The 13820-nt window shown below is 44.2% G+C and overlaps 1 protein-coding gene across 3 annotated transcripts in view; it reads right to left on the bottom strand.

Annotated features, from left to right (window-relative positions):
• Klhl2 (kelch like family member 2) overlaps positions 1-13820 on the bottom strand; it is a 112221-nt gene that overhangs the window by 22269 nt on the left and 76132 nt on the right. For all 3 annotated transcript variants that reach the window (XM_052752362.1, XM_052752361.1, XM_052752363.1), the window contains one exon: positions 1881-1990. In XM_052752362.1, coding sequence (XP_052608322.1) covers positions 1881-1990 — 110 coding nt within the window. The remainder of the gene's footprint in view (positions 1-1880; positions 1991-13820) is intronic.

Below are 13820 nucleotides of genomic sequence, written 5' to 3' on the forward strand. Positions count from 1 at the left end.
AAGCAAGAAGACAGACAGACGAGATTTGGAGACAGACAGACAGCAGAACTACCCCCCAGCTCTCGAGCCTGACATGTCTATGAAGGGGTAACTTTGGACATTTAAGATTCACGAGAGAGCATGTGGAACAGAAGGGAAGCCCCAGATTTCTGCTCCAGTAAAATCAGGCCAGACACTTTTAGTCATCTGGACCACTCTGGCTGAAGCCTTGGATGCTGGAGAGCAGAAAAAGGCTGCCCCTGCTACATCCTCCACGAAGTCTGACCACTGAATTGTACATGTGATAAAAATGGGTATGGAGTGTGCCACTACATTGCAGGGTGGCTCATTAGGTATCAGCACAAAACCAAAGCAGTCCTCACGATCTTGCTCTAGTGCAGGGCTCATCGTGGCTTCCAGCTCCTGATGAAAGCCTGGAAGTAGCTCTTTATCACCGCAAGAAAGGTCAGGATATTTAACACAGCTGAAGGCCTTCCTGACGGTCCCTTCCCACTTCATTTCCTATTACTCTCACAGATATGTTCCAACCCCAGCAATCCTTGAGCAACCACTCCCCCACAGCCTTTACATTTGTACAGTCTGATCCCTCCTCCTGACATGCTTTTCCCATCCCAATCCATCTCCATTCCTCTGACATACTCTAGCTCGTTTTTAAAGACCTGGGTCCTACACCTGAACCAAGCTGGAGCACCAGCCCTCCCCATCTCTGTTCACTCCTACAGTGCCCCGTACAGAGCTCCATAATCACATATATAGTTTAAAGACCTGGATCCTACACCTGAACCAAGCTGAAGAAGTACCAGCCCTCCCCCTCTCTGTTCGCCCCTGCAGTGCCCCGTACAGAGCTCCGTAATCACGTATGTGGTTTAAAGACCTGGGTCCTACACCTGAACCAAGCTGGAGCACCAGCCCTCCCCCTCTCTGTTCGCTCCTACAGAGCTCCGTAATCACGATGTGGTTGCTCCACTGGTTTCCCACTCATCTATAACTAGAGAAGTCTATTCTGTCCGTCTCATATCCAGGGCCCGGAGACAGTGACTGGGCTCCGGCAGGCACCCAGTCCTCATCTAGTATGTTCACAGTAGTGCCACCCTCCTCCAAACTGCTAGGATTGTGAACGTCACAGCTCTGCACATTTTTTCACATTGGAAATCCTAGAGAGAATGTGTGTTTTTATCCCCAGATGGGACGAATGTCCCCAAGAAATAGAATCAGAGCCTCTATAATGTTAAACTCCAGCTATATATACCATTTCTATAAGCTTCCATTTGTTGTTTTGGTTCGAGAGGGTCTCTCAACAGCCAGGTAGCCCTGGCTGCCCTGGGTAGACCAGGCTGGTTTCAAACTCAAACAGATCTGCCTGCCTCTGCCTCCCAAGAGCTGGGATTAAAGATGTGCATCATCATGCTTAGCTCCGTAAGCTTTTGTCTCCCGATTCCTACACGCTAAAAACTGCCCAGAGAAAACAGAACTGTGGCCCAAGCTTCTCTCTCCAACCATGGGAAAGGTCCCGGAAAGTGATAAAGGCAACTGGAAATGTAGGGTCAGAAAAAGCAATTGCATGGGAGGAAGGGAGAGAGGGGAGGGAGAGAAGGAGGGAGAGGAGGGAGGGAGGGAGAGAGGGAGGAAGGAAGGAAGGAAGGAAGGAAGGAAGGAAGGAAGGAAGGAAGGAAGGAAGGAAGGAAGGAAGGAAGGAAGACAGTGACTGGACGCCCCCAGAGGTTGTCCTCTGCTCTACACACATTTCCTGACAACCCCGCCCCCGAAAGGAAAGGAAATGAAAGGCAGGAAACTGGCCGGCACTACAGAAGGAAGCGGAAGGGAGAGGAGGAAAAGGAAAAGGGGGAGGGGTGGAGGGGAAGAGCAAAAGTGTCACTTGCCTTCTCTTCTGAGGAAATGGTAAGTTTGTCACTTGAGATCAAGCTGCACACCTGCTCGATGCCGAGGTTGAGGAACTCTTCACTGAGTACAACATCTGCAAAATGTTGCTCTGTTGGAAAGCCAGAAAGACAGACCATCAGCACCAGCCGAGCGAGCGTGCTCCATCTCTCAAATAATCCAAGGGAAGGAAAACCCACCACATGGCTTCTGGGCGAGAAGAGGTCCCAAGCCTGCCTGAGTGGACACTCACCGGGCAGAACTGCCTTAGGGCTGAACACGGCATGTGTTATATACAGCTGCTACTTGTCGCGCAGCACGGCACTGTCACTGTTTAAGTCTAAGAAGCTTTGTCATCACACAAAGCACAGGGTAATATAAACCCACATCCTTGAATGTGGTCCGCAAAACATCAAAGGGCTCTAGAACACTACAAAGGGAGAAAACTGCTTGTTTGAAACCAAACAAAAAGCCTTAAATGCTGCTCGAAATGAACATATGGATTAAAACAATTAGTGGATTAAAATACAACAAAAACAAAGGTTTACAATGTAAGTCTAAATTCTATATAAGTAATTTATTTGGGAACAAAATGATTAATTGTATACCTCAAGTCCTTCCCAAGAAAGTGATAAAATTGGTAATTCTTAAAACGCTCAAACCCTCTCCCTGATTTTCTAACTATCCCTGTTTGTGATGGGGGTCAACACAATGACACAACTCTATTAACATCATTAATGATCTAAAAGCTTATAAAGAATGTATCCTGTACAAGACAGCTTTTTTTGCAAGTCCATCTCTCTCTCACACAAAGTGTGAGCTGGAACTATAAGACCATGGCCTGGTCTTTGCCACACTCGGGCACACCAAGTTCAAATCTCAGCTCTACCATGTGCCAGCTTGTAAAACATGGGGTGATGACGTAATTCCCTGTATCATGGCTTCCACACACGTAGAGGCTCAGAAAAATACCTTATATAATAAGAATGCTGTGAGTATTCATACATTCTTGGCTTATAAAGCATGAAGGACTATGTATGGAGGAGGCTGAGAACTCTGTAACAGTGCCTGTTAGTACCGTGACCTCCAGGAAGTCCAAAATGTATGCTGGAGAGTCTACATTGTCTCCTACTCGCTCTTCCCAATTATCTACACTCCAACAGGACCTTTGAAGGACTCTCTACGGTGAAATAAAAGATTCCTTTCAACACACATTTGAAGATACCCTGAAGATTATCGCCTTGCTCTTTAGAATATTTGAAAAATAGAATGTGCATTTCAACAAAGCTCCTGAATACCTATTTACTTTATAAAAGGATCCTCGCAAGATGACTTCAAACACAATGCGCTACACTCTGGATAATTACAAAATGATTGGATTTACAAAAATTCAACAGACACAGTTCTTTTCAAACTCGGTGTCTGGGTTGGGCAAGCAAAATATCACACTGAAATAAACATGAAAACGAAGATTGAATTTCTTTTGTTAAAAAAAAAAAGGGGGGCCCAGAAACTGCCCCACACAAACTGATTCTGGCAAAGAAGCGCTGGTGACTCAGGGGAGCAAGGGTGATCCTCTCAGAAGCCAGGACAAGTGGCCATCCACACACGGAAAACCATCGAGAGCAAAACCTCGTGGCTGTCCCCAAAATTAACCCCATAGGGATCGCACAGCTGCGTTGGGAGCATGAAATGTAAGAGTCCTAGAAATGAGACAGGAGAAAACCTAGCGGATCCCAACATGGACGACTTTGCTAACACAGCACAGGAAGCTAGACATCAAACAATCAGTCAGCTTTCATTAAAACTAAATCTTCAGCCCCAAACAATGGTGTTATAAAATAAAAAGGTAAATCATAACCTTCAAGAGAAATGTCTAGAAAACATTTATCTTACAAAAGACCATTATGTAAAACACAGAACTCTTATTAAAACTCAACAAGAAAACAGCCCTATTCTGCAAGTGGGCAACAGATCTGTGCAGATATTTCATCAAAGATTATATGAAGGTGAAAAGTAGGCACATCAAAAGATGCCATCATCTTGGACCATCGCCACATACAGCAGCCTTAGGCCGCCCAGGGGCTACAGGGTGAGACCCTATCCCTAAACAAACAAAACACCCAAACACTGATGACATGGAATACTGACAAAGATACAGGGCGACAGAAACCCTCCTCGCCGTGCTTCCAGAAAGAAAAAGGAAAAACAAAAACCAAAAACTAACTTGGGGACAGCACGTAAAAAAAGCCTTGGCCACAGAAGTCTGACATCTGTCTGACCTTGAGCTCCAGAACTCACATCTGTGACAGCAGGACACCCAAGTCAAGATGGGAATGCGGAGATAAGAGAATCACCCCAAAGCTCCTGGGCCAGCTACCCTGGAGTAGGCATCAAGCGGAAACAAGACAGCTGGCCTCAAAAACAGGGTAGAAAGAGAAAACTGACTCCCCAAATTGACCTCTGACCTCCACATACGCCATGGCATGGTGTGCCCCCCACAGTAATAGAATAAAAGCCTACACACAATAATTTGCAGCTGAATAAACTTCCACTGTCTCTATGAAGCACATTTTCACTATCTATTATTGCTCTGCGGATGGACATCCAGGCTGATTCCTTTTCCTGGCTATTGTGAACAGGGCAGCAATCAACACGGATGAGCAGCATCTCTGTAAGATATGGAGTCCTTTGAGAATATGCCCAGGAGCGGTATAGCTGAGTCACGTGGTAGATCTATTTTTAGCTTTCTGCGAAACCTCTACATTGATTTGCATAGTGGCTGCGCCAGGATGTTCTCCCACCAACAGTGAATAAGGGTTCCTTCTCCCCTACATCTTTGTAGTTAGCCATTAAAACAAAAAAAAAATGAAATTATGAAAGTTGAAGGTAAAAACTATATCAAGTGCAATAACCCAGGACTGAAGGTCAAATACCATGTCTCTCTCTCATATGCAGATCCTTACTTTCAGTTTTTACATATGCATATTTCTGTCAGAGTAAAGACCAAGAAACTAGACAAGGACCCAGGAGATGGGGGGTGGGGGAGGCAGAAAGGGAGAGAAATTAAACACATGAGCTGTGAAGGGGAAGGGGTGGGTATACTGGAGGTAGAAGGATGTAAGCTGGATGGGGAAAGAGAAACGGTAGCCGGTATGGGAAGGAATCAAGCAGAAACTAAAATGTATGGAAATGACACTTTGTTCACTAATTCAAAAATTTAAACTAAAAAAAAAAGATTTATAGCAGTTATAAAAGTGTATCACACAACATGGAGTCACTTATACCATATTTAACCGAAATAAAGTCAAAGTGGCCCAGGAAGAAACCACTCCAGCTACATATGTCTTCTCCAAACTCAAGCCCAATCCAAAGCTACCAAGACCGGAGCTGAACTCCCAAGACCCTAACTCTCACACAGACACCACGGCAGCCTGCCAAGCAGAATGGGACAGCTCGTGCAAGACGCTGCCCTCCTGCCAAAACAACTTACGTAACATTTTGCTTTCCTAATAAAACTTCAACACCGGAGTTGGAAACAGAGCTCGGTCAGTAAAGTGCTTAGACAGTAAAGTCAGTAAAGTGTTCGATCCCCAGAAGTCAGGTATGGGGCACAACGAAGTCAGGCACTGTGGTGAGTCCTGGCAGTGGCGAAATGGAGACAAGAGGATCTCCAGGGCTCCTGAGGAATAACAGTTGAGGCTCCACACACACGGAGTGGATACATGCACACACACACACACACACACACACACACACACACACACACACATACGCGCACACACACATACACACACACACACACACACACACACACACACACACACACACACACACACACACACACACACACACACCCTTCCAACCTTTTCATTTCTTGCAGTCATATCTGTCTCCCCGGTCTACGCTCTATGGCCCAGATTGTTATTTTTTGTATATTCCAAATTAACTCACTTGGAGTTTCATCTTTATATATTTCATGGGGACACACTTATTTACAACTTCAAAACACTCTGAGGTCACCAGGGACATCTTGGATACACAAACTACAGTAACACTATGTCTCAGAGTTGGGGAGAAGGACCTGGTTCATGCCAGGCAAGCACTACTGAGTCACCTATCACCAGCCCTCTTTCCATCTTTTATCTTGAGACAGCTTCTCACTAAGTTGCCCAGACTGGCCTTGAATTCACTTTGTAGCCCAGCTGGTCTTGAAACTGCAATTCTCCTGCCTCAGCTTCCCAAGTTGGTGCATCACCGGGCCTGGCTCATTGAATAGAGTATTACTGAGCTAATGAACCATAAAAATAAAGACCTTTAAGTACATATTACTAAGCAAAAGAAGGCAATCTGAAGAGCTATTAAACTGTACAATTACAAGAAGATACCCTAGAAATGGCAAAACTACAGAGAAAGTTCAAGATCAGTCTGCAAAGGAAGAGTGGGGGTGACAGAGGATATTCAGGACATGGCAACCGTTCTGTAACAGTGGGTATGTGTCATTTACTCTTCTGTTAGGATCTATACAATGAACAACACAAAGAATGAACTCTAGCATAAACTACAGTTTTTTGACATTAATTTTCCCCTTCCCTTTCTTCCCTCCAAACCCTCCCATGCACCGCCCCCTGCTCCCCCCCTCCCCCGTTCTCCTGCAGATTCATGGCCTCTGCTTCCATTAGTTGTTATTGCATAAATATATACAAATACACACTTATATTTACACACACACACACACCTGTTCAGTCCGTATAATGGTGTGTGTGTGTGTGTGTGTGTGTGTGTGTGTGTGTGTTTTCAGGACTCACTGTTTGATACCGCACAATCAATTGCTGTGTTCTTCCCTGGGGAAGGCTACCTCTTCCATTTACAGCTTTCCTTGGTTGTCTATAGTTCTTTGTGGGTTGAGGCCTCAAAGGTTTTTTTCTGTCCAGTTTAGCATGCCAAACTACAGACTTTTACTAATAATGTCTCTACTTGCCTATCAGCTGGAAGAAGTATCCTACAGTGTTTCCAACAGGGGAAACTAACAGGAACAGAGGAACTAGAGGACTATGTGGTAAATGTACTTTGTTCTAGTTTTTTCTGTAAACCTAAATTTGTTATAAAAATAAAATCACTTTAAAAAGAAGAATGTATTGATAAACAACATGAATGATATATTTATGGTTAAATTTGCAAAAGTTAATTGCAAAAAAAGGTCAAATTGGTATTGGAAAAATATAAAATAAGAATCAAGAGGTATCTAGTGTTTAAGGAACAGAAGTATAAAAAAACTCATTTAGTGGAGTTTCGGGTTTAAAGAATTGACCACAATCCCTTCTACATATGACAGCACCATCCTACATTTCCCTGACCTCATCAGATGTTAATGCAAAAACAAAACAAAACAAAACAAAAACCCAAAATCATCATACTGAAGGTTTTTCTTTTCCAAAAAAAGTTACTCATTTACTTATTTGTGTGCGTGCGTGTGCGTGCATGCCAGCTGGGGGCGACATGAACTTGCATGGGTGAATTCTCTCCTTTCACCACGTGGGTACAAGGGAGGAGACTCAGGCCACTGCGCTTGGGGACAAGCACCCTTGCCTGTTAAGCCATCTCACCAGCCTTTCCTTAGCCAGGTATAGTGGCTAGTGCCTGCGATCCCAGCACTTGAAAGACGGAGGCAGGATAATTTCTGTGCATTCCAGGCCAGCCTGAGCTGCAGAGACTCTTGCCTAAAGTTATGGGGACAATAAAATAAACAAAACACACACAGCTGCAATGTAGACGCTTGCCTGAATATTAAGAAAAACAGAAACACTGTTTAGTGACTAGTAAAGACAGGGCAGGGGGGCGGTGCAGTGAGTAAAGGCATTTGCCATCTGGCCTGGGGAGCTGAGCCCCATCCCTGGGTCCCCACATGGTCGTAGTAGAGACTGACTGACCACAGTTGACCTCTGTCCCCTACACTCTTGCTGTGACATGTCTCTGCCCCATGCAAAACAAACAAGTATATGTGGAAAGGGGAGAGAATCAATAGAAGAAAGCATAACAAGATGGCACGTGGCACACACCGGAGGGGCTGAGGCAGGTGAATGAAGAACTCCAGGACGCGGTGAGTGCTACACAAGCCTAGGCAACACAGCAAGAGCCTGTGTCAAAAAAGCATTAACAAGGGCTGGAGAGACGGCTCGGTGGTTCACATCACTGGCCGCTCTGGCAGAGGTTCGGGTCCCAGCACCCCATGGAGGCTCATCACTGTTTCCAACTCCAGCTCAAAGGAATAGTATTCCTGCTTCTGGTCTCCCAGGTGGCTGCATGGATGTGGTACAAATACATGTATGTAGATAAAACGCTCATACACGTAAAATAATTGTTTAAAAAGCCTAATGACATTTTCCGTTTTTATCTTCAATTTGAAACACATTCTCGTGGATCCTAGGCTGGCCTAGAACTTGATAAGTAGTCAACAGACGACCTTCAACTTCTGAACCACGTGCCTCTACCTCTTCTACCTCAGGTGACAGGCATGTACTCCCACACCCAGTTTGCACAGTGGTGGAGGTGCAGGGCTTCGTGCCTGCTGGGCAAACGCCTCTCACCTGAACCCCATCTCCAGTCCTCCTAATGAGAGTCTTTATACCAAAAGTTCTGGAACACTGAGGAACAAATTCACTTTGTGGAAAAGACGGCAAACTGGCATATACCTTTAAAAATATTTATATGCAGCAATCTGGAAATTCAAATAGAAAAATAGGCAGCAGCAACTAGACCTACGACAAGCTAACATAAAACCCGTCCCCTCGGCCACAGCATTATTTCACTTTTACAGGTAGGTCTATCACGGTTTTTTGCTAAGTTTCTTCTGCAAACTTAAAGTCTGCATCAAAGCAAGAGACTGCTAGACTCCTTGTCCTTCTCAAATGTACTCCAGCAGTGATGAAAAGGCTCTCCGGCAGGGATGAAGCTAATGGAGGGAACGAGACCTTTCTGGGCTACCACTACATATATTACCCTAGTCTCTGCTTCATGATCAGGGGGGAAAAAATGTACTCATTCAAAAACTAACTTGGTGAATTTAAAAAAAAAAAAAAAAAAAACAATTACATAAATTGGAACTTAGAGCATTAGTAAACTCCATCCCAAACCCCGAGATCTCAATTCATAGTGCACTCTTTACTAGTGTCTCAAGGAGGTCAAGAGGGCACAGGAACAGTCAGCTACTACGGACGTACTGACAAAGCATCACAGCCAGCAGTGAGACAGAACCCCACGCCTTACCAACTATTAACAAAGCTGGTAGCTGGGTGAGGCGGCACAATGGTGCATCCCCGTCATCCCGGCAGTTGGGGAACACGGATAGGCGGATTATGAGTTCAAAGTCAAAGTCATCCTTGGCTACCACAGCAAGTGTGAGGCCAGCCTGGGCTGCTTAAGGCCCTGTCTCAAACACAACTTAGTCTAAAGGAAAAGCAAAGAAATAAATATTCCAGTTTAAAGTATCCACTTGCAGATACACACAGGCTTTAAAATTATTTCTAATTCTTACAATACTTCCCACCACAACGATCTTTCCTCAGCAAAGTCATTACTATTCCCCATGTTTAACCTGTCTTTAGAACGCAGCAGAAAATTTCATCACCAAACACAAGGGGTGCTAATTGCTTTTTTAGAGGCTGCCTTTCTTCTTTCGGATTCCTGACATGTCTTGCTGCTGCACTAACTGTTAGACTGACTGTTACCCAGGACACATTCCCCAGGACCAGGTACCCCAGTCAGGCAGGCGGCAGCAAGTGGCTGGTTTGAGTCCTGGAAGGCACAGATGGAGATAAACACCACTGGTCCTTAGACCTTCAGCTACAAGTAAATCATCTTGACAATGTTATCCAATCACAGTACTGATGGTCACCACTGCAACACACTTCCACACATTGGCCTGCAACCCGTTTATGGGGGCTGACTCCACCACACAAAGCAACGTGGCTCATGCGTACCCTAAGGCCACCATCCCTGACCCAGCCCACGATGGCTTTCTGCTTGGTCCACTGAGCTCCTGAGGCCTGGGTCTCACTACCCTCTCTTCGATTTGTTGAGCTTCACTTTTTTTGTCTTTCCTTCCTTCTTCCCTCCCTCCTTCCATTTTCATATTTTTACTTTTTGAGAGACTGTCTCATTCTGTAGCCCAGCCTGTCCTCGAACTCACAGCAACCTGCTGCCTCAGCCTCCTCGGTAGTGGGGTTACAGGCCCCAGCCCCAAGGCCTCTCTCTACCTCTCCTCTTCTTTTACAATCCTGTACAATAAATTTAAAAAAGGTTTCGAGGAGTTGGGGATTTAGCTCAGTGGTAGAGTGCTTGCCTAGCAAGCGCAAGGCCCTGGGTTCAATCCTCAGCTCCAAAAAAAAAAAAGTTTTCATGAAGAACAGGTTCTTGGTGTGACCTTCGGCTAAGCACTGCTAGAAACTAGAAGAAATAAGACAAAACAAATCTCCTACTTTATTATTATTACTATTATTATTATTATTATTATTATTATTATTATTATTATTATTAACTGGAATGGAACTCCACAATGGTCAGATCCATTATCAAGAGTCTTTGCACATTGTGCATACAGTCACACATTCACATACACAGACATTTATTTATATGGATCTGTCAGCCACATTACCCATTGAAGTTTAGGCCCCAGGAGGCTTTGCAGGAGTGTCCCAGCCTTTTGACATTGCTACATGACATTGTCATCTACAAAGTTCACACTTGAGTATGGTGAAAACAAACTGTTAACAAATCACACACACACAATCTCATAATGTTTTAAGGAAATTTACGGTTTTTGTGCTGGGATACATTTATAGTTACTCTGTGTGCATGAAGCCTGCGGACAGGCTGGACACATCTTGGGGTAAGAAAAAAAGACCATTTGTGTGAAGGCACCTACGCATAATCTCTTCAGAGTGCAGCAAGAGGCTGGAGAGATGACTTAGCAGTACGGGTGCTTGCTGTACAATCATGAGAACATATCTGAGGTCCTGTCACCCACGTAACAAGCCAGGCATACTGTGAATGCCTGTAACCCCGAGTCTGAGGGGAGGGAGGGAGACAGGAGGATGTCTGGGGTTAGCTGGCTTCCAGCCTGGCCAAGAAGGTATAAATCAAGACTTGGGGAGAGATTCTGCTTCAAAGGCACAGGTGGAAAGCAAGAGAGGAGGGCACTCTTCGCCTCCATGCATGTACATATGCACCCACACTCACACCCATATGCACGGGCACATACACTCAGGCATACACACACAAATAAATTTAAAACAGAGGGGCCAATGGGATGGCTCACTAGGTAAAAGTGTTTTGGGTTTTTTTGTTTTTTGGCTTTTTTTGTTTGTTTGTTTGTTTTTGGTTTTTCAGGACAGGGTTTTTCTGTGTAGCTTTGCACCTTTCCTGGAACTCACTCTGTAGCTCAGGCTGGCCTCGAACTCACAGAGATCTGCCTGGCTCTGCCTCCCAAGTGCTGGGATTAAAGGCGTGCGCCACCACCGCCCAGCGGTAAAAGTGTTTTTACACAAATCCAAAGGCCTGCATCTAATTGTCAGAATCCACATAAAAGTGAAGGGGAGAAACTACTCCACGGAGTCATCCTCTGACCCCCACATGAACCCACATCTACATTCTTCATGCACAAATAATAATAATAACAATTTTTAAATAAGGCAAATCCTCCATATTAGGGACAAAAGTTTAATTCCATATTTGTTAAAGAAAAACAAGTGATACCAAACTTTTAAGGGCAAAAGGAGCTGTACAAAAGTGTTATGGAAACATGCAATATCCAAAATACACCCCTAAATGGAACTTACTGGCCTTCTCAGCTTTGATTGAGATGAAACCATACTTAAAGTTTATGTGAGACTCTCATCACAGGGCAAGCTACTTCCCTAATGCACACACACACACACACACACACACACACACACACACTGAGAGAGATTATGAATCTTATGTAACTAATAATGGCAATTCTCAATGCATATGCAAATATATAGATATCAAAAATCAACTGAAAACACGTCTGATGGAAACCATAGGCAGACAGGAAGATAACTGCCCATCTGTTATCTTACGTGTTTACATGCTGTTGACCCAAATGAATTATCTCTGGTGCTTAACTCATGACATGAAAAGCTCTCACATTACAGCCACTACTAATAAAATAAAAATGATATGATGGAACATTTCCTCTCCAGCCTCAATCCACAAAACCATGGAGACCAAAGCATCTTAAAAACCTTTACCATGATCCTCTCTCTCTCTCTCTCTCTCTCTCTCTCTCTCTCTCTCTCTCTCTCTCTCTCTCTCTCTCTCTCTGTGTGTGTGTGTGTGTGTGAGACACTGAAGGTTAGAGGGTACATGGGCACACAGCTCCACAGGCAGAAATTCTCAAATCTCCTCCCACAAGCACACTTGGCCACTTGGGAATGACACACTCCAAGTTCCTCACTGCCACAATACTGGGGGGGGGACTAGGAGATGACAGTCCTGGGCTCAAATCTGGAGTCCAGAACATACTACAAGCATTTATTTTAATTATTCCAAAGTTCATCAGTAAGTGATGTTTAAAATGTAGCACAGTCATGCAATGGAACATTCTGCACATACTAAAAAGGAAGCCTACGATAAAAATAGCTTTAGGAAATACAACTAAATAGGAAACAAGAAGGCACAGGCCAGTATATACAACATGCTAGCCACATAATGTTACACATATCAAATATGCTCGTTACATGAAGAAGGGAGATTTATGTCTATGACAATATACACAAGAAAGATATAAAAAAGTACCTAACAAAATCATGCATGAAATAGGAAAAAGCATGTACAAAACACATATGTGATGAGTCTGTATCTAAAACAAAAGCCTAAACACAATACAACAGGATTAAAAAATGAATAGGGGTTAACAGACATTTCTCCAAAGATCATACACAAATGCCCAGTAAGATTACAAAAAGACACTCGCATAACTCATCAATAAAGGAATGGAAAATCAAAGACACAGATGCCTGCTCAGTATCCCGTGTTCCCTTCATGTCTTGACGGTTCTACTGATACCACAACTAAATTAGTAGACTGTTCTTCCTTCTCCCTCCTTTAAAAGAAATTCTCTCTCTCCTTCCCCTCCCTCCATCCCTTCCTCCCCCAACCCACCTCTCTCTGTGTGATGTGGGATACTCACATGCCACTGAGCACGTAGTACAATTTTATGGAGCCAGTTCGCTCCTACAACCTTTGTGTGTCCCAGAGCTCAACTCAGGTTGTCAGGTTTGTTCAGCAAGAGCTTTATCTGGCGGGTCACTTCGCCACCCCTCCCTCTTTCTATTAACTGATAAAATGTAACTATTTTCTAAGGTGCTGTTCAGTAATGTCACAAACTCACGTTGTTGGAAAACACATCCTAGAACTCCTTCATCTTACAGATAGGTGAATGATCCTGCTTTTCTCCCCCACCCCATCTTCTCTTCAAGCCTTAGCTTGGATTTACAAATCCTTTTGATCCTTTCTCAGCAATGCTATCGGAAACGTAACTCTGAGTGGCCCGAGGAATTTAAAAGCCATCTGAAAGAAGCTGCATAGTATGTATGAGTAATCTCTAAGTTTTCCATAATAAATCATTAGGCTGTCAACAAAAAGAAAGACGGGCACATCATCCCTGAATAGTTACTACTGGAAGTTCCTTCAAGTTCATCCTTGCACATGGTGTCTTAATTAGGGTGACTACTGCTGTGATGAAGCACCATGGCCAAATGTAACTTGGAGAGAAAAGGGTATGCTTTGTTTACACTTCCAGTTCACAGTTCACCATCTAAGGCAGTCAGGGCAGAAACCTGCGGAGGCAGGAGCTGATGCAGAGTCACGGAAGAGCGCTGCTTGCTGGCTTGCTCCTTATGGCTTGCTCAGCCTGCTTT

This window comes from Peromyscus californicus, unplaced genomic scaffold (assembly GCF_007827085.1).
Source record: "Peromyscus californicus insignis strain IS unplaced genomic scaffold, ASM782708v3 Scaffold_23__1_contigs__length_62951481, whole genome shotgun sequence".
NCBI lineage: Eukaryota > Metazoa > Chordata > Mammalia > Rodentia > Cricetidae > Peromyscus > Peromyscus californicus.